Source organism: Rhipicephalus sanguineus, chromosome 6 (genome assembly GCF_013339695.2).
Source record: "Rhipicephalus sanguineus isolate Rsan-2018 chromosome 6, BIME_Rsan_1.4, whole genome shotgun sequence".
NCBI classification, from domain to species: Eukaryota; Metazoa; Arthropoda; class Arachnida; order Ixodida; family Ixodidae; genus Rhipicephalus; species Rhipicephalus sanguineus.
This window is the reverse complement of record NC_051181.1, coordinates 62,510,119-62,527,480: the sequence shown is the minus strand read 5'-3', so window position 1 is coordinate 62,527,480 and position 17,362 is coordinate 62,510,119. Positions and strand designations below refer to the sequence as shown.

At 46.6% G+C, this 17,362-nt stretch overlaps 1 protein-coding gene and 8 non-coding genes across 9 annotated transcripts; all 9 read right to left on the bottom strand.

Moving 5' to 3' along the window:
* Positions 1-339: 339 nt before the first annotated feature.
* Trnaw-cca (transfer RNA tryptophan (anticodon CCA)) lies at positions 340-411 on the bottom strand. The gene has a single exon. It is a non-coding gene; the product is annotated as a tRNA-Trp (tRNA).
* Positions 412-605: 194 nt separating this feature from the next.
* Positions 606-677, bottom strand: Trnaw-cca (transfer RNA tryptophan (anticodon CCA)). Its single transcript has one exon. It is a non-coding gene; the product is annotated as a tRNA-Trp (tRNA).
* Positions 678-7,364: 6,687 nt separating this feature from the next.
* On the bottom strand, positions 7,365-7,436 carry Trnaw-cca (transfer RNA tryptophan (anticodon CCA)). Its single transcript has one exon. It is a non-coding gene; the product is annotated as a tRNA-Trp (tRNA).
* A 3,652-nt stretch (positions 7,437-11,088) lies between these two features.
* LOC119397309 (uncharacterized) lies at positions 11,089-12,252 on the bottom strand. Its single transcript, XM_037664739.2, has one exon. It carries the CDS (start codon positions 12,220-12,222, stop codon positions 11,089-11,091), a length of 1,134 nt encoding a protein of 377 aa, XP_037520667.1. The 5' UTR covers positions 12,223-12,252.
* A 218-nt stretch (positions 12,253-12,470) lies between these two features.
* Positions 12,471-12,542, bottom strand: Trnaw-cca (transfer RNA tryptophan (anticodon CCA)). The gene has a single exon. It is a non-coding gene; the product is annotated as a tRNA-Trp (tRNA).
* Positions 12,543-12,739: 197 nt separating this feature from the next.
* Positions 12,740-12,811, bottom strand: Trnaw-cca (transfer RNA tryptophan (anticodon CCA)). The gene has a single exon. It is a non-coding gene; the product is annotated as a tRNA-Trp (tRNA).
* A 195-nt stretch (positions 12,812-13,006) lies between these two features.
* Trnaw-cca (transfer RNA tryptophan (anticodon CCA)) lies at positions 13,007-13,078 on the bottom strand. Its single transcript has one exon. It is a non-coding gene; the product is annotated as a tRNA-Trp (tRNA).
* A 197-nt stretch (positions 13,079-13,275) lies between these two features.
* Trnaw-cca (transfer RNA tryptophan (anticodon CCA)) lies at positions 13,276-13,347 on the bottom strand. Its single transcript has one exon. It is a non-coding gene; the product is annotated as a tRNA-Trp (tRNA).
* Positions 13,348-13,803: 456 nt separating this feature from the next.
* Trnaw-cca (transfer RNA tryptophan (anticodon CCA)) lies at positions 13,804-13,875 on the bottom strand. Its single transcript has one exon. It is a non-coding gene; the product is annotated as a tRNA-Trp (tRNA).
* Between the last annotated feature and the right edge of the window lie 3,487 nt (positions 13,876-17,362).

Sequence of the window (17,362 nt, the reverse complement as noted above, 5' to 3'; positions counted from 1 at the left end):
CAAAACAAATTGGCAGTCCTGGCAAGGCATATACGTTGACCTGTGTACGCGGCTTTGGGGGGCCGCTGTACCTGCTCGTTGGGTGCCCATGAATCACAAAACCGCGCGCTACGGTGGCTGGAAGTGGAATCCCGCCACCGAGTCACGACAGTCTGAAAATATTTGAGACTCGCCGGGTTCTCCAAAAGGACATTGACAGCAGGCTCGAACAATGGTGATTTTTGATGAACTCCAAGCGATTGTATATACAGGGATACCGAAAAGGCACATTTCTTAATTGGGGCAGAGACCATCATCGTAGTCGTAATTTTCCTACTAAATGGAAAAAAAAAACAATTTTGACCCGGACGTGATTCGAACACGCAACCTTCTGATCTGGAGTCAGACGCGCTACCGTTGCGCCACCGAGTCACGGCAGACTGCCAATGTTTGAGACTCGCCGGGTTCTCCCAAAGGACATTGATCAGCAGGCGCGAACAATGGTGATTTCTGATGAACTCCAAGCGATTGTATATACAGGGATACCGAAAAGGCACATTTCTTAATTGGGGCAGAGACCATCATCGTAGTCGTAATTTTGCTACTAAATGAAAAAAAAACAATTTCGACCCGGACGTGATTCGAACACGCAGCCTTCTGATCTGGAGTCAGACGCGCTACCGTTGCGCCACCGAGTCTTTTTTTCTTCTTTATTGCCTGTCTTTGGCCCACATAAACAATATACATATTTACAAATATTTACACAACACAATCAAAACAACGTTAAAAACGACCGCTCAAATGTAGTGGCCGCACATGCGTTAAAATGTTTTCATCGTCGATAATAAATAATAACGTGTCGCAACCACTCTGGAGTAAATTCCTGCAACTTTTGTTCCTCAAAAAAGTACTGCGTAGGCGGTCGTGCATCTGCATCAACGTGCCTGACTGCCATTCTGGATTTCCAGATGCTATGAAGAGCCATGAGCATTATCAGGTCGCATGGGGTACCGTCGTCACTTTGTATTGGCAAATAGCGGATCCCATGTGCATCAAGAGGAAAATCTTTTTTGATTGTGCGCTGAAGCACATCCCAAAGAAAGACAGCATTCCAACAGTCCAGGAATACATGCTCAATTGTCTCCTCCTTTCTGCATATTATGCAATGCGTGCCCCAAGGCATATAAAACCCCTTTTCAGCCATCCATGATTTGACAGTCAGCGTACCGGTGTGTAATTTCAAAAAGAAATTCTTAACGCCTGGCGGTATTAGCATCGCGTTGACGCGCTTTAGTACGGTGTGCCCATGGCCTACATTGTAAAGGGACCGATATAAAGGCACTGGTAGAAATACATCACATAGGTCCTTGTACAGTTTTTTACGCTTGACTTCACCCAAGTACTCAAGTGAAAACCGCGCTGACAGAAACCTACAGGAAAGCACAACTTCGCGAAGAAAACCATAAACACCACCGGGCACACTGCCGGTTGAGACAACCATGTTAGGCAAGTGTTGCCCCAGGCGAAGTTGACAGACAGTGCGAAGGAATGGGTTGTTAACGTCCCGAAAGAAATAAAACCGATTGACTACCTGTCTCAAAAACAAATGCGACAAGCCCAGTCCTCCATTTCGCACTCGAAGAAATAAATTGGTACGACTTGATCTTTCCCAAGACGATGCCCATACGAACACTGCGAACACACGGTGAAATCTTTAGATGTTTACCCTTGAACAATGTAAGACTTGTAGGGTATACCAAATTTTACTCATTAGGAAAGTATTGGAAATGGTGGCTTTAGAAAACATAGACCAATTCCAGCCATTCCACTTATTTACTCTGTCCCGCAGTTTATCCACTTCGCTCCTCCAGTGGGAATCGCTGTCTTTGTAGCACTCGAGGGGGGCACCCAAGTATTTCACCGGTGTCGTAACGAACCTCATGCTGGCAAAACTGTCTGGGGTTTCTGGCCAGTCACCGTGTCAAAAGCCCAGGCATTTGCCCCAGTTTACAGCGCTGCCGCTCGCAGCACAGAAGTTTTTAACACATTTGACAGCTTGTGTTACGCTGTCTGAATGAGCGCAAAAAATGGCAATATCTTCCGCATAGGCCAAAAGCCGGACTTTAACCTCATGCAGCTTAAACCCACGAACACAGTCCTTCTCTATGACACTCAAACAAAAGGGCTCTATGTACAAATAGAACAATAGTGGCGAGAGAGGGCAACCTTGACGGACCGAACGCTTGACTGGGATGCGCACCCCCACCGCCTTGTTAACGATTAGCCGCGTTGAGCAGTCTCGGTAGGCCATGGCAACCCCCTCTCTAATTATTTTACCTAAATTCACATGATCTAAAATGCACAGAAGAATTTCATGAGGCACCCTGTCGAAAGCCTTCTCCAGGTCGATCTGGAGCATTGCCACTCGTGCACCAATAGCGTCGCAGCATTCGAGGATACTCCGTGCTGCGTGTATATTGGTGAAGATAGTTCGGCCTTTAATGCCGCACGTCTGGTGCGGCCCCACGAGCTCCGTAATGACCGTTTGCAACCTCTTAGCTAGGATTTTCATAAATATTTTATTCGCGATGCGCAGCGCCTATAGGGGCGCCACTGAAAGCTGCGTAGCGGCGGCCGTTGGAACCGCACACGGGTCGCGTAGCGGACGCCTCCTTTCACTGCAAGCATGACGGAAGTGCGCGCGTGCGATTTGCCGTTTGTGCGCGTCCCTGATAATTACTTTTGCGGCGATAGTGTGCGCAAAGGAGCCGCGCTTTATAACAGTGGACATGTGTCCGATGTAACAGCTGTGTGGGACGACACTGTCACTATACGCGCCAAGTGTTTGCCACAGACAAGCGTCAAAAAGCTTCCTTACGAATTGGAGCTCATCGTAAGTACACCGCTTTCTTTACAACGTCCCGATCACTAATGCCTGCATGCGTTGACGCATGAACCAACATTTTTTCTCGACACAGTAGCTTCGTTTACGCGCCATGTGTTTATATAGTAGATTTTGAGGGAGCGCTGTCGCGCCGGCGCATGGATTTCACGGGTGCGGCCACGCGAAGGGTCAGCGTTGGTGAAACTTTGAAACCAGCACGATAAACTTGCGAAAAAATATCTCGGCAGCTTGCGCTAGTGGCGCGGGACTGAGTCACTGCGGAGCTGGTGGTCACCTAGCTTGTCATAGCAGCTTGGCTACGTATTTGCTGGGTGTCTTCAGAGAAGAACGTCGGTGCATGTCCGTCGACCCCCTGTAATTTCGCTGAAAAAAATATATTTTGTTGTCTTCACGAATACGTGTAGCTCTTCGACAGCAATTTGTTCGGGAACAAAATTTTCGTCAGAATGAGATGCATCCAGAGACTCTACGGCGATCTGTTTGAAGCGGTTGAAACAGTTCTGGCACAAAATGTCGGTTTCTCTGATGGATGAGGCTTCTTCTGGCGTGCGCCTTCAGGAGGAGTGGCGTCTTAGCCGCGCCAGACAGACAGATGGGGCAGAAGGGGCAGATTTTGCGCCCCCCCCCCTCTTAGGCAAATAGGAAAGCCCCCACGCCCCGTGAGCACGCCTATGGCCCCACTCATAACACAGCTTGTGTAAAGCGAATGAGTATTAGTGGGATACATCAAGGGTGTTTTTTATTAGCATGAAGTCTTGTTACGAGGCATTCAAAGGGAGGTTGAATCGGTTGAATGTCCTGTCAAAAGCCTTCAGTGCGAACAGGTGCCATGTTTTACAGCCAATATGCATACAGTTGAGGCGAGCGCACAGCGAACATTCTGCACCGGTGATCGCATTCCAGTGCCGTCATTAGGTAGAATGCAGCCCATTTCGTGCAACACACGTGTGATTCCACGGCGCTTTTATTGCGATAGCAGTTATATGGACAGTCTCGGCTGGATTTTGCCGTCGCCGTCGCCGTCATGCACCTTATATGTATAAGTATGTATATATATATAAAAGCCCCAAAGAAAAATAATTCAGAAAAATGCTTCCGAAGCGCGGAATCGAACCAGGGACCTCTTGCTCCGCAGCGAGTGGCGCTAACCACTACGCCACGGAACGCAGGTCCTCCACGTAGCTAACGGCGAGCGTTATATACACACCCTTTACCGCTGGACGGACTCAGAGACGGCAGCGCTGATAAGCGTTTCTTCATTACCAGCGAGATGGCGCTAGGAGCGCGACCGGCGCATTTAAACGTGGTCGGCGAGCTCGCTCGCTTCTTCGTATGTTTGCGCAGGGAGAACCTTGGCCTTCCGTTGTCTGCTCGCGCGGTTTTCTCGTGGTGAGGGCAAGAGGGATGTTTCAAGTTTTCACCGTGATGTCCGCGCTCATGTTACGGAGCGTACGAAAGTAACTCGATCTCGAGAGACGCCGCTAAACGAACAAAGAGATGATGAGCGCGAACTATCAAGTGTCACAGCTCGACACTTGAAGCACGCTAGTTTCCTTCACTGCTTCGGCCGCCTTTGCAACAGGAGCGCTGTTAAAACTGAGAGTATCCATTGGCCAGCCTCACTTCGTATAGCATTAGTTTCTTGCTATCGCATTCATTGCTTCGCCCTTGCGGGGAAACTGTGATTTTTGTAAAGTAGCCGCCACCTGCCCCACATTCTCTGGCATAGCGCTTCGCGCCATTCGTTTTTCAAGAGAGCCTAGGCATCGCGTCTTATCATTGATAACCTCATGTGCATTGTAGCGTCTACAATGCAGGCGAGGCGACCAAATGTAAACGTAGTAGCGTTCGCTGAAGACGTAGCGACATAAATGGAGAAATAAAAACACGGTAATCGTTCTAACAGTGCCTAAACAAAGCGCGATTGCTTACCTTTTGCGTCGGACAGCCGCAATCCACCGTCGCCGTCGCTCTCGCTCATGAAATAGCACCGGAAACATGTAGAAGTGCGTTCCTGGCGAGTTTTTGTATGTGTTTGAGCAGCCGACAACGCAGCAGTCATTTTTCGACATCGCTGAAGCCCGAGAGAGTCGTTAAATCACGTTGAAAAACACATCAATCCGTGCACTCGCGTAGACGCTCGCTGAAACACTGTTCGCCTGGCCCCGCGAGCGCTTCCGAGCCATGGCGGCAGATGGCGTGGTCGGCGCTTTGCGCATCGCCTATAATCTCCATTAGTGAGGCAGATTGGGCGGTAAGAAGTTACTCTGCGCAGGGCAACGGGGTCTTCCGATTTCGGTATAAGAACAGTGTGGGAAAAAGAAAAGGACGGGGGTAACACTTTCAGCTCGAATGCCTCATTGTATACGTCGGTTAGGACTGGTGATATTGCTAAATTGAAACATTTATAAAAGGCGGAAGTCAGACCATCAGGGCCAGGGGACTTCCCCGGATGCATACTTTCAATAGCACTTTTTACTTCCTCTTCTGAAATGGGTTCCTCCAATATTTCTTTCGTATTGTTGTCTAGCTTTGGCATCAGCGTTAAAAACTTTTTTTAAAACGGTCGACGTTGACCGAGCAGGCGGCGAATAAGCCATTGAAGTGCTCAAAGAAAGCGCGCTCAATATCGTCTCCTGCATCGCTGACTTTACCATCGTGTTCAATTTCTGTTATCTGATTACGTCGCGCGTGCCACTCTTCTGAGCCCAACGCCCTTTTTGACGGTGCTTCTCCCATTATCAATCTCTGGGCCCTTGCCCGCACCATAGCACCACGGTATCTTTCGATATCGAAGTGTTCTATTTTGCGTTTCAACGCTAGAATATCGTCAATAAACATGCCGGGCATCCTACATTCTTCGCTGATCAATTTTTCCAGGTTTCTGCGCATCTGCTTTTCTTCTGCTCCTTTTTCTCTGCTTATAGCACTCGAGCGCTCCAAAGCCTTCATTTTAACCGCCTGCTTGAAGTTCTCCCATTTTTCTCTGAACATCTTCTTACCCACCACTTTCATTTCTTCAACTTCCGTCATTACTTCTGCCATAAACTTTTCATCGCTCAGCAGGTTCGAATTTAATTTCCATAGTTGCCACTCGAAGCCCCTTTTCCTTTCTTTCGTGCTAGCTACTAGAAAGCTCACCAAGCAGTGATCACTAAGTGAAACGGCGCTAACACGGTATTCCTTGCAAAATGGCACCAAATCAAGGCTGACGTACGCCCTATCTAGTCGGGCGTGGCTGGCTGCCTGAAAGTGGGTGTACTGCTTAGTCCTCCCACCACCGAGACATTCGGCCACATCCTCCAAGCCATGGTCACTTATTATATCGCTTAGTACAACGGTACTTGCATCCTTGTACTGTCGAGCGCTAGTTTTGTCATTGGCTGAAAGAACGCAGTTGAAGTCGCCAATAATGATAAGGAGCCGGTTACACTGGGTATACTGTTTTAGGTGTTCAAAAAATGCGCGTCTTTCATCGGCAACAGTCGCTGCGTACAAACAAATTACACGCCATTCCAAAGATGAAAGCAAGAGATCACGCACACTGAGCCGACCAGACGGACATGACGTTACGGCTTCTATTTCAGCACCCAGACTCTGCCGGACGAAGAGCACACAGCCGGAAGAATTTCCTACGGCATGGCTAACTATAGCAGAGTACCTGGTTTTCTGAACAAGTGGTTTTCTAAACAATGAAAATTCACAGCGTACGTGAGCTGCAAGTCGTCATAACTCATCGAACCTTTAGTATAAACGCGCCCGATCTCACGTCGGTGATGATGTACTGGGCAGAATTCACGGAAGATTCACGGTTTACCGATGAACCTCCGCAGCTTCGCCCACTCATCATCATTCACTCCGTGGATATGCTGTGATTTTTTTTTGGGTCGATGAGCAAACATGGGCGATCCTTTACCTTCACGTCGACGGCGGAGAGCAATTTCCGAGCAGCGTCAGCACTCATCATTGTCACAGCCCACACGTGATTCACTTGATACGCCCCCAACGCCAAAACGTCGGCGAGCGCACCAAGCTTGGCCAAAGTGTCCCGGTAATCTTCGATGCGGTAGGGCCGGGCTCTTGGATCGCCATGCATGAAAACCGTGTTCGCAACGATGCGTCCGGAAGGCAGATTGGGCAGAATCACCTGATAATCCTCAGAACTAGGCACAATAACCCTGTTACCGCGGCCCACACGGGCCGCTGAACCCGCTCCATCGGAGCCAAACATCCCGCGACCGTTTCGCTCGAAAGCCGGAAGTGGAATCGTTGCGCCACCGAGTCACGGCAGACTGCCAATGTTTGAGACTCGCCGGGTTCTCCAAAAGGACATTGATCAGCAGGCGCGAACAATGGTGATTTTTGATGAACTCCAAGCGATTGTATATACAGGGATACCGAAAAGGTACATTTCTTAATTGGGGCAGAGACCATCATCGTAGTCGTAATTTTCCTACTAAATGAAAAAAAAAAACAATTTTGACCCGGACGTGATTCGAACGCGCAACCTTCTGATCTGGAGTCAGACGCGCTACCGTTGCGCCACCGAGTCTTTTTTTTTCTTTATTGCGATGTTGCAATACAAAACCATGATACAAATGATAAAACAAACATTCACCAATCTTGGCCAACGCTTGACATTAAAAAGGTTTATGGCATATCAAACTATCTAGGAGATGATACCACTCTGGTTTATCCGTCATGTGTTTAAGGCTTTCACGTATATAAACAATGCTCTCATTGAAGTACTCTCTCGGTGACAATATACAGATGTCTTCATGGCGCACTGCCATACGAGTCTTCCATATGCTATGTAGCATCATCACCATGAACATATCATACGGCACACCATCGTCACAGATCGTTGGCAAAAAGCGTATGCCGTATGGTGTTACTGGTAAGTCCTTTTTCAAGGTGCGTTGTAGCACGTCCCACAGAAATAGCGCGTCAGAGCAATCCAGAAATATATGTTCAATCGTCTCAGGCTTTCTGCATCTGAGACAATTGATTGTCCACGGCACAAAAATCCCTCTTTCTTTTAGCCAAGGTTTCACAGGCAATGTCGCACTGTGTAGCTGAAAGAAAAAGGTTTTACACGACGCACGTATTGGCATTCTCTTAACTCGTTTCAACACGTTTGCACTGCAGCTTTTATCGTACATGGATCGGTATACTGGCATCGGTAAAGTGACGTCAATGACGTCTTTGTACAATTTTTTCCTTGTAACACTACTAAGATAGTCCAATGAAAAACGCGCTTGCAAAAACCGAAAGGACCATACCACTTCACGCAGGAATCCTGTTATTCTCAAACCCTTTCTATAATCTGATGAGACAACAAATTCTGGGAGAGCATCACTTAATCTTAGTTGAATAACTGTGCGCAGGAAGTTGTTTCTTTGATCCCGCAAGAACAAAAATCGTGACACTACCTGTTTCAAAAATAAATGTGCTAATCCGAGACCACCTGCCTTCAGTGGTAGAAATAAATTAGTACGGCTCATTCGCTCCCAAGTTGAACCCCATATATACATAGCGAAAACTCTGTGTAGCTTCTGGATACTCATTCTTGATATACATAAAAACTGCAGTACATACCATATTTTCGCGACCAGAAAGATATTGCACACTGTCGCTCGTGCGAATATAGACATGTTGCGGCCTCCGAATTTAGCCGTTTTTTCCTTCACCTCATCGATTTCCTGTGGCCAATATTCTTTTGTGTCATTGTAATGTTTTAATGGTACGCCAAGGTATTTCATCGGTGTCGTGGTCCATGTCATGCTTTCGAAAAGCATTGGAGTAGCTTCCCAGCCTCCATGCCATAAACCCAGCGATTTGCTCCAGTTTACAGCACTGCCGGTCATGCTACAAAACTTTGCAGTCACTTCAACCGCCTTGCTTACGCTTTCCTTATCTTTACAGAATATTACAACGTCATCCGCGTACGCTAGTAATTTTATTTCGCTGGTATCAAGACTAAATCCTTTGATGTCATTATTATGCATCACACTTAAGCAAAACGGTTCTAGGAATATTGCAAATAGTAGTGGGGAGAGAGCACATCCTTGTTTTACACCCGTCCTGATGTTAATGCTGTGAGTCAACATTTTGTTAACTACAATTTGCGTCGATGCGTTGCGGTAGCACATCTTTACCCCTTCCAGTAAGACAGATCCTACATTGGCGTGTTCCATGACAAGGAGAAGAATTTCATGCGCCACCTTATCGAAAGCTTTCTCCAAGTCTAGTTGTATCATCGCAACTTTTTCCGAGAAGGCATCGCAGCACTCAAGGATCGTCCTTGCCACGTGAATATTTGTTGTTATAGACCTCCCCTTTATCCCACACGTTTGGTGGGGACCTACTAATTTTCTTACTACATTTTGCAGCCTACTTGCCAATACCTTCGCATATATCTTGTAGTCTGTGTTGGTCAAGCTAATTGGTCGATACTGTCGCACTGATAGTAGTTTTTCAGGATCACTCGATTTTGGGAGTAACACTGTAAGGCTTCGTCGGAAAGATGGAGGTAGTACTTGCTTATCATACGCCTCCGTTATTACATCATGCAAGATACCGGCTAGCTCTTCCTTAAACGTCTTATAGAAGCTTGCACCGAAACCATCTGGTCCTGGTGACTTACCATTGCTCAATTTTTCTATGGCTTTTTCTATTTCCGCGACCGTTATAGGGGCCTCCAAGTTTTCTCTCTCGCTATCATCGAGTTTAGGCATTTTCTGAAGAAAAACTTCATCGAATCCTTCTGAAAAGGACATTTGCTGCCCCAGCATTCCCTCATAGTAGTTTTCAAAAGCGCGTAGAATTATTTCTTTATCCCAGGTTACGTCATTCTGGTACGTTATGATATTTATCTCATTTCTTGCAGCATAGCCCTTTTCGTCAGATATTGACCTCTTCGTTGGTTCTTCGCCGCACCAAAACTTTTCTGCGCGTGCGCGGATAATAGCACCTTTATACTTTTCAACGTCCAATCGTTCCATTTCGGCCTTTTTTCTTTGTACTTCTAACATTGAGCTTCCAGGAGCACTTCTCACTTTGCTCAAGAGAAAATCTAGCTCAGCTTGTAGTTCCCTTTCTTTCCTTTTTTCTTTCTGTTTTAGTTCACACGATCTTTCAATGGCGTCTAATTTGAGTTGCTCCTTAAAATATTCCCACGCTTCGCAACAACTTGTTTTGTGCCTTTCGTGATACGCCCTAATACCATTCTTTACTTTGCTAACAAATACTTCATCCTCTAAAAGTTTATCATTAAATTTCCACAGTGACCAATTAAACTTTGAGGGCTTCTTCGGACCTATCAAAACATGGACTGCACTATGGTCACTAAATGACACATTTGATACGCCATAGTCGCTACAGTGCGATATAATTGGGGTTGAAACATAAATTCTATCTAACCTCGCATGACTATCTCGCTGGTAGTGTGTGAACTTTGGAATTTTTGTATTTGCAAATACATAACCAACATCTGTAATTTCATGCTCTTCTATCATTCTGACAAGAGTTCTTGCACTAGCATCATAAATCGGTGGTGCATGTACACGATCCTCCACATTACACACACAGTTGAAATCGCCCATCATTATAATACACCCTTCTACTCTCAAATAGCCATCCAACATATCAAAAAAGCTCGTCCGGTCGCTTATTCCATTCGGAGCGTACAAACAAATAACGCGCCACTTCATTGCACATAACAATAAATCGCACACAACCAGGCGTCCATTTTCATCCGTTATAACACTTTCAATTGTTGTACCCAACGTTTTTCTAATTAGGAGTGCACAGCCGCCGGCTCTTCCGCATGCATGAGATACGCACACAATGTAGCGCGACGTAAAAAGATTTACCATTCTGTCCGTCCCTTCCTCACTTTCTATCTTTGTCTCTTGCAATGCAATAATATCAAGATCTTTATCGTCAAGAAGGCGTCGTAGCTGATATTGCTTCCTTCGTCCTGACAGCCCCCTTACATTGATAGTAGCTAATCGCAAGGGCTTGTCTATGCGAATCATTTTGTTGTGACGAAGAGGCGGACAAAGCTACACACAAGCCCGTTACTTAGCACGTGATACGAAATACCTTTTACGGTCGAAAATGTAAAAGAATGAAAAAAAAGGGAAAAGAAAAGAAAAAGAAAAAAAGGAAAGAAAAAGAAGAAAAAGAAAAAGAAAGACCTTCTAAGTTGGTGCTGTGTCCGTCGGTTTCCGGCTCGCTGGCAAATTAGGCTGCGGCCTCAAGGTCATCCGACGATATGGCGTCTTTGGCATCGGTTCCTTAGTGCTGGTATCACCCACACTTCCTTGAGGGTCTTCTTCAAGGGTTCGTTTTAACGGCGCTCCACTTGTATCCATCGACGTCTCATCGGTAGTCGTCTTCAAATCCCTCTCCGAGCTCCTGTCTGTCTTTTCATCGGTGTCGACTTTGGCCATCTTCGGAGGCAACTTCGGGGTTTCTTTGTCCGCTGCATGCACCACCGTTTCCGGAGTTGTAGCTTGCGGCGCCATCATTGATCCACTGGCGGCTTCTTCAGCGTCTGCTTCATCCATTAAGTGTTCGCGGGTTACTTCATCACCTTTCGGAGGGCCAGCTACATTGGCGTAGGTTCGCACGCATTCGCTTTCTTCATGACCGAAACGTTTACACACCACGCAGCGGGGCACTCGACAGTCTCTTCTTATATGTCCCGTTCGGTTGCATCGCAGGCATAACGGGGCTCGTCCGGGTGCGACCAGAAGCGACATGATGCCGCCGATGCGTAGCTGATGCGGTAAATCATCCACAGTCACGCCCGGCTTTAACTTCAGGCAAACAGTGCGCGTCGATGATCCCTTGTCTTGGATGCCTTGAATGCGCCAGCGTTCACGGGTTACTTCTTTCACTTTCCCATACGGGCTTAGTGCCGAGCAAACTTCCTCGTCGTGAATGTTGTGCAGTAGCCAGTAGAGCTTAAGACGAACGTCCTGGCTCCACGGGTCCACGACGAGGCATCTTCGGTCCTTCACCTTCAAGTCACCTTGGCACAGTACCTTTTTCACTGCTTCAGCACTTGAGAAAGTCACCGCCCACACGTGGTTCATCTGGAATGCTCCGAGGGCCACGACCTCGGTCAGCAATCCCTGACGGGCCAACGTGTCACGAAAATCTTCGGCCCGGTATGGCCTGGCTCTTATGTCCCCGTGCAGAAAAACAGTATTTAAAACGCACGGACCTGTAGGCAACTGCGGTAGAACCACCTGGTAATCCTCAGAACTGCTGCTCTCCATCCTGTTTCCGCGGCTCAAAGCCGCTGTCACCGCCCCTACGGAGCACATGAAAACACGTCCTATCGCTAGCGCGGCCGGAAGTGGAATCGCGCCACCGAGTCACGGCAGACTGCCAATGTTTGAGACTCGCCGGGTTCTCCAAAAGGACATTGATCAGCAGGCACGAACAATGGTGATTTTTGATGAAGTCCAAGCGATTGTATATACAAGGATACCGAAAAGGTACATTTCTTAATTGGGGCAGAGACCATCATCGTAGTCGTAATTTTCCTACTAAATGAAAAAAAAAACAGTTGTGACCCGGACGTGATTCGAACACGCAACCTTCTGATCTGGAGTCAGACGCGCTACCGTTGCGCCACCGAGTCACGGCAGAATGCCAATGTTTGAGACTCGCCGGGTTCTCCAAAAGGACATTGATCAGCAGGCACGAACAATGGTGATTTTTGATGAACTCCAAGCGATTGTATATACAGGGATACCGAAAAGGTACATTTCTTAATTGGGGCAGAGACCATCATCGTAGTCGTAATTTTCCTACTAAATGAAAAAAAAAAAACAATTGTGACCCAGACGTGATTCGAACACGCAACCTTCTGATCTGGAGTCAGACGCGCTACCGTTGCGCCACCGAGTCACGGCAGAATGCCAATGTTTGAGATTCGCCGAGTTCTCCAAAGGACATTGATCAGCAGGCGCGAACAATGGTGATTTTTGATGAACTCCAAGCGATTGTATATACAGGGATACCGAAAAGGTACATTTCTTAATTGGGGCAGAGACCATCGTCGTAGTCGTAATTTTCCTACTAAATGAAAAAAACAAACAATTTTGACCCGGACGTGATTCGAACACGCAACCTTCTGATCTGGAGTCAGACGCGCTACCGTTGCGCCACCGAGTCACGGCAGACTGCCAATGTTTGAGACTCGCCGGGTTCTCCAAAAGGACATTGATCAGCAGGCGCGAACAATGGTGATTTTTGATGAACTCCAAGCGATTGTATATACAGGGATACCGAAAAGGTAGATTTCTTAATTGGGGGAGAGACCATCATCGTAGTCGTAATTTTCCTACTAAATGAAAAAAAAAAAACAATTGTGACCCGGACGTGATTCGAACACGCAACCTTCTGATCTGGAGTCAGACGCGCTACCGTTGCGCCACCGAGTTTTTTTTTTCTTTATTACTTACTTTTGCACCTCATACAATAATATTACAGTGCATAAACAGTACATACAGAGGTAATTACCGGAATGGTTACATAGTGACTAAAATTCCTTTAGACGGATAAGTGGCTCAAGATGTTCGAGCCACTCTGGAATTGGGTCTTTAGTTTCACACTCTTCAATAAACTTCGTGATCATTTGGCGGAAATATTCACGAATGGGCAGTGTATTGATATCAGCATGGCGAACTGCCATGTGTCACGGCAGAATGCCAATGTTTGAGACTCGCCGGGTTCTCCAAAAGGACATTGATCAGCAGGCGCGAACAATGGTGATTTTTGATGAACTCCAAGCGATTGTATATACAGGGATACCGAAAAGGTACATTTCTTAATTGGGGCAGAGACCATCATCGTAGTCGTAATTTTCCTACTAAATCAAAAAAAAAAAAAAACAATTGTGACCCGGACGTGATTCGAACACGCAACCTTCTGATCTGGAGTCAGACGCGCTACCGTTGCGCCACCGAGTTTTTTTTTTCTTTATTGCCTGTAATCAGCAGTACATGAGAGCATCAACATAAACAACATATGTACATAAATAAATGGAATGCTTATCCATGACAAATAAATAATCAACTGCCACCTGTCAAATCGGAACAGGCGTTGTTTAGAATTCCTTAAGATTGGCCAGGGGTTCTATTCTGGCCAGCCATGGTGGCGGACACTCTTGTGCAGCCATCACATCAAGAAAACGAGTTATTTGTTCTCGAAAATACACATGGACTGGTCTTCTATCGGGATCACAATAGAAGCCGGCCATGCGTGAGCGCCATATACAGTAGAGGCCAGTTACCATTATCTGATCGAAAGGTGTTCCGTCCTCATCTCCTATCGGCAAATATCTGATGCCGTGGGGGTCAAGTGGAAATTCTTTCTTTACTGTTCGCTGTAAAATGTCCCAAAAATACACTCCCTCCCAGCAGTCTAAGAATACGTGGTCTATTGTCTCAGGTTGTTTGCATATGATACATTGCGATCCCCATGGCATGTAAAAGCCCCTTTCTTCTAAAAAGGTTGCAACTGAAAGTGTACCTGTGTGCAGTTTGAAAAAGAAACTTTTGATACCTGGCGACATCTGCATTCTTTTGACACGTTTGAGGACATTCTGACCTGGACCTCGACTGTATATCGCCCTGTACAGCGGCGGGGGAAAAAGGCTGTCCAATACATCATTGCGCAGCTTTTTCCTTGTGACCGTAAACAGGTATTCTTTCGAATAACGTACAGCAAGGAAACGAATGCTGAATACAATTTATCGGTAAAAACCGAACACTGCCGCCGGCACACTTTGAGAACATACAATTAATTCTGGCAACAAATGCGCGAGCCTAACTTTACAGACTGCTTGCAGAAATGGGTCCTCGTTGTCGCGGAAGAATAGGAACCGTCCAACTAGTTGCCTCACAAACAGGTGGGCCAGCCCTAACCCTCCATCTTTCACCCTTCTGAACAAATTGTTGCGACTACATCTCTCCCATCCGGAACCCCACACAAACACGGCAAACACTCTGTGCAATTTCTGCACATTCACCCTATTACAGAAAATGAATTGCATAACATACCATAGCCTAGCGACGAAAAACAAGTTGCAGATAGTAGCCCTGGCAAATACTGAAAAGTGCTTAGCTTTCCAAGCTTCAGCCTTCTCTTTAGCAGTTCTATGCTCGCCCTGCCAGTATTCGTCACTTTGCTTGTAAGCTTGAAGCGGTGCGCCTAAGTACCTTGCTGGCACTGTCGACCACTTGACATTGGCAAATATAGCAGGGGTTTCAGGCCACTCCCCATGCCAAATACCGAGGCATTTGCTCCAGTTCACTCTACTGCCAGTGATTTCACCGAAGTTTTTAACAACATTTATCGTTTGCAAAACACTCTGCTTGTCTTTACAACACACGGCTACGTCATCAGCATAGGCCAGGAGTTTGACTTCTGTCGCTTGCATTGTAAATCCTTGAATACATTTGTTCTCAATCACTGCCAAACACAAACACTCTAGATAAATACAGAACAAAAGTGGGCTGGCTGGGCAGCCCTGACGAACAGAACGTTGTATGCTGATGGGGGCCCCCAGTGACTTGTTAATTATGAGCTTAGTAGTGCCGTTCCGGTACGCCATGGCTATCCCGTCAGCAATTATGGACCCGACGTTTATATGCTCAAGAATGGCTCTTAGAATAATATGAGCAACACAATCAAAGGCCTTCTCCAAATCAAGTTGGAGATTTGCGACTCGCTCCCTCAACGCGTCACAGCATTCTAGAATCGATCTCATTATGTGTATGTTGGTGTTGATGGTACGTCCTTTGATGCCGCATGTTTGGTGCCTGCCTACGATGGTTTTCATTACTGATTGTAACCTGTCTGCGATTATCTTCATGAATATTTTGTAATCGCTGTTCGTAAGCGATATTGGTCTGTACGACGTAACATGTTTCAGTTTCGCAGGCTGATCCGACTTGGGGATGAGCACGGTGTGCGCTTCCCCGAAAGAATAAGGCAGTGCGTTTACTTCATACGCTTTGTTAAACACATCCGCAAGCAGGGGCGCTAACTCTGACTTAAACTGTTTATAAAAGGCAGCACTTAGGCCATCTGGACCGGGCGACTTTCCTATTTCTAAGTTGTGGATTGCTTTTTCAACTTCGTGGACTGATATCGGTGCCTCTAGCCTGTTCTTCGTATCATCGTTGAGTTGCGGCATACGTCCCAAAAAGGCAGATCTAAAAGCGTCTACGTCAACAGTTCTCGATGCATAAAGCTGTTGGAAGTGCTCGAAAAACGCATGTGCTATGCCCTCACAGCCAGGTATTTCGTGACAATCTACTTCTATTGCATCTATATGGTTGCGCCGCGCATGCGACTTTTCCCTAGCGCGCGTTTATTTGGCGCCTCATCTGCTCTCAGTGCCTCGGCCCTAGCGCGAATAATCGCTCCCCGATATCGTTCTTCATCGCAGAGCTCCAATTTCGCTTTAATGCTGCGCAAGTCATCTTTGTAAACGCCCGGTTGGCTGCTTTCTAAAGCCGTTAATTTTTCCAATACCGTCCTTAGTTCTTTCTCTTTAGCTCTTTCTTCCTGCCTTATTTTACATGATCGTTCGATGGCGGTTAACTTAACTCGCTGTTTGAAATGTTCCCACCTTTCAGTGATTTGCACCTTGTTATTTTCTACTTCTTTCAAGTATTCCTGCACGTTGCTTAAAAAAAGCTCGTCCTTTAACAATTTGGAATTCATTTTCCACATCTCCCACGTGAAGGTGTTGCGTTTTCTTTTGTGTCCAATACATGTCTTTACCAAACAATGATCTGTAAATGAAAGAGGCGTCACTGCGTAGCTGCGGCACAGGGGTATCACGTCTAGAGACACGTACATCCTGTCCAGACGAGCGTGACTATTGCCCTGGAAGTGCGTGTATTGAACATCGCGTGTTCCGACTAGGCATTCCGCCACGTCGTCTAAGTCACACTCTGCCAATAATTCATTGAGTGCATGGCAGCTTTTATCATTTGTTCTCCTGCCTGTTCTGTCTCGATCTCTGAGTACACAGTTAAAATCTCCTAGAATAATAACTTTTCTCTGCATGCAGATGTGCGTTTTTAGGGAGGAAAAAAACTGAGTGCGTTCATCACAACTATTCGGTGCATATACACACAACACTCGCCACATAACATCACAAACAGTAAAGTCAATGTACGCTAGTCTGCCCGAAGGACACGAATAATAATTTTCGATAGATAGCCCGGGCATTTTCCTCATAAATAAAATAACGCCCGCTGATGTTCCTTTAGCGTGGCTCACTACCGCGTAGTACATCGACGTAAACCTTAGCAACATGCTCCGGGTCGCCTCCTCCCGTTCGACCTTTGTCTCCTGCACGGCTAAAACATCGAGGTCTTGGTCCACCATCATCCTGTACACTTGACTTTGTTTACGCTTGGCGGCCAGACCTCTCACGTT

What these genes read in the sequence shown, in the direction of transcription:
- LOC119397309 (XM_037664739.2), bottom strand. Translation starts at nt 12,222, where the DNA reads ATGTGCTCCGTAGGGGCGGTGACAGCGGCTTTGAGCCGCGGAAACAGG.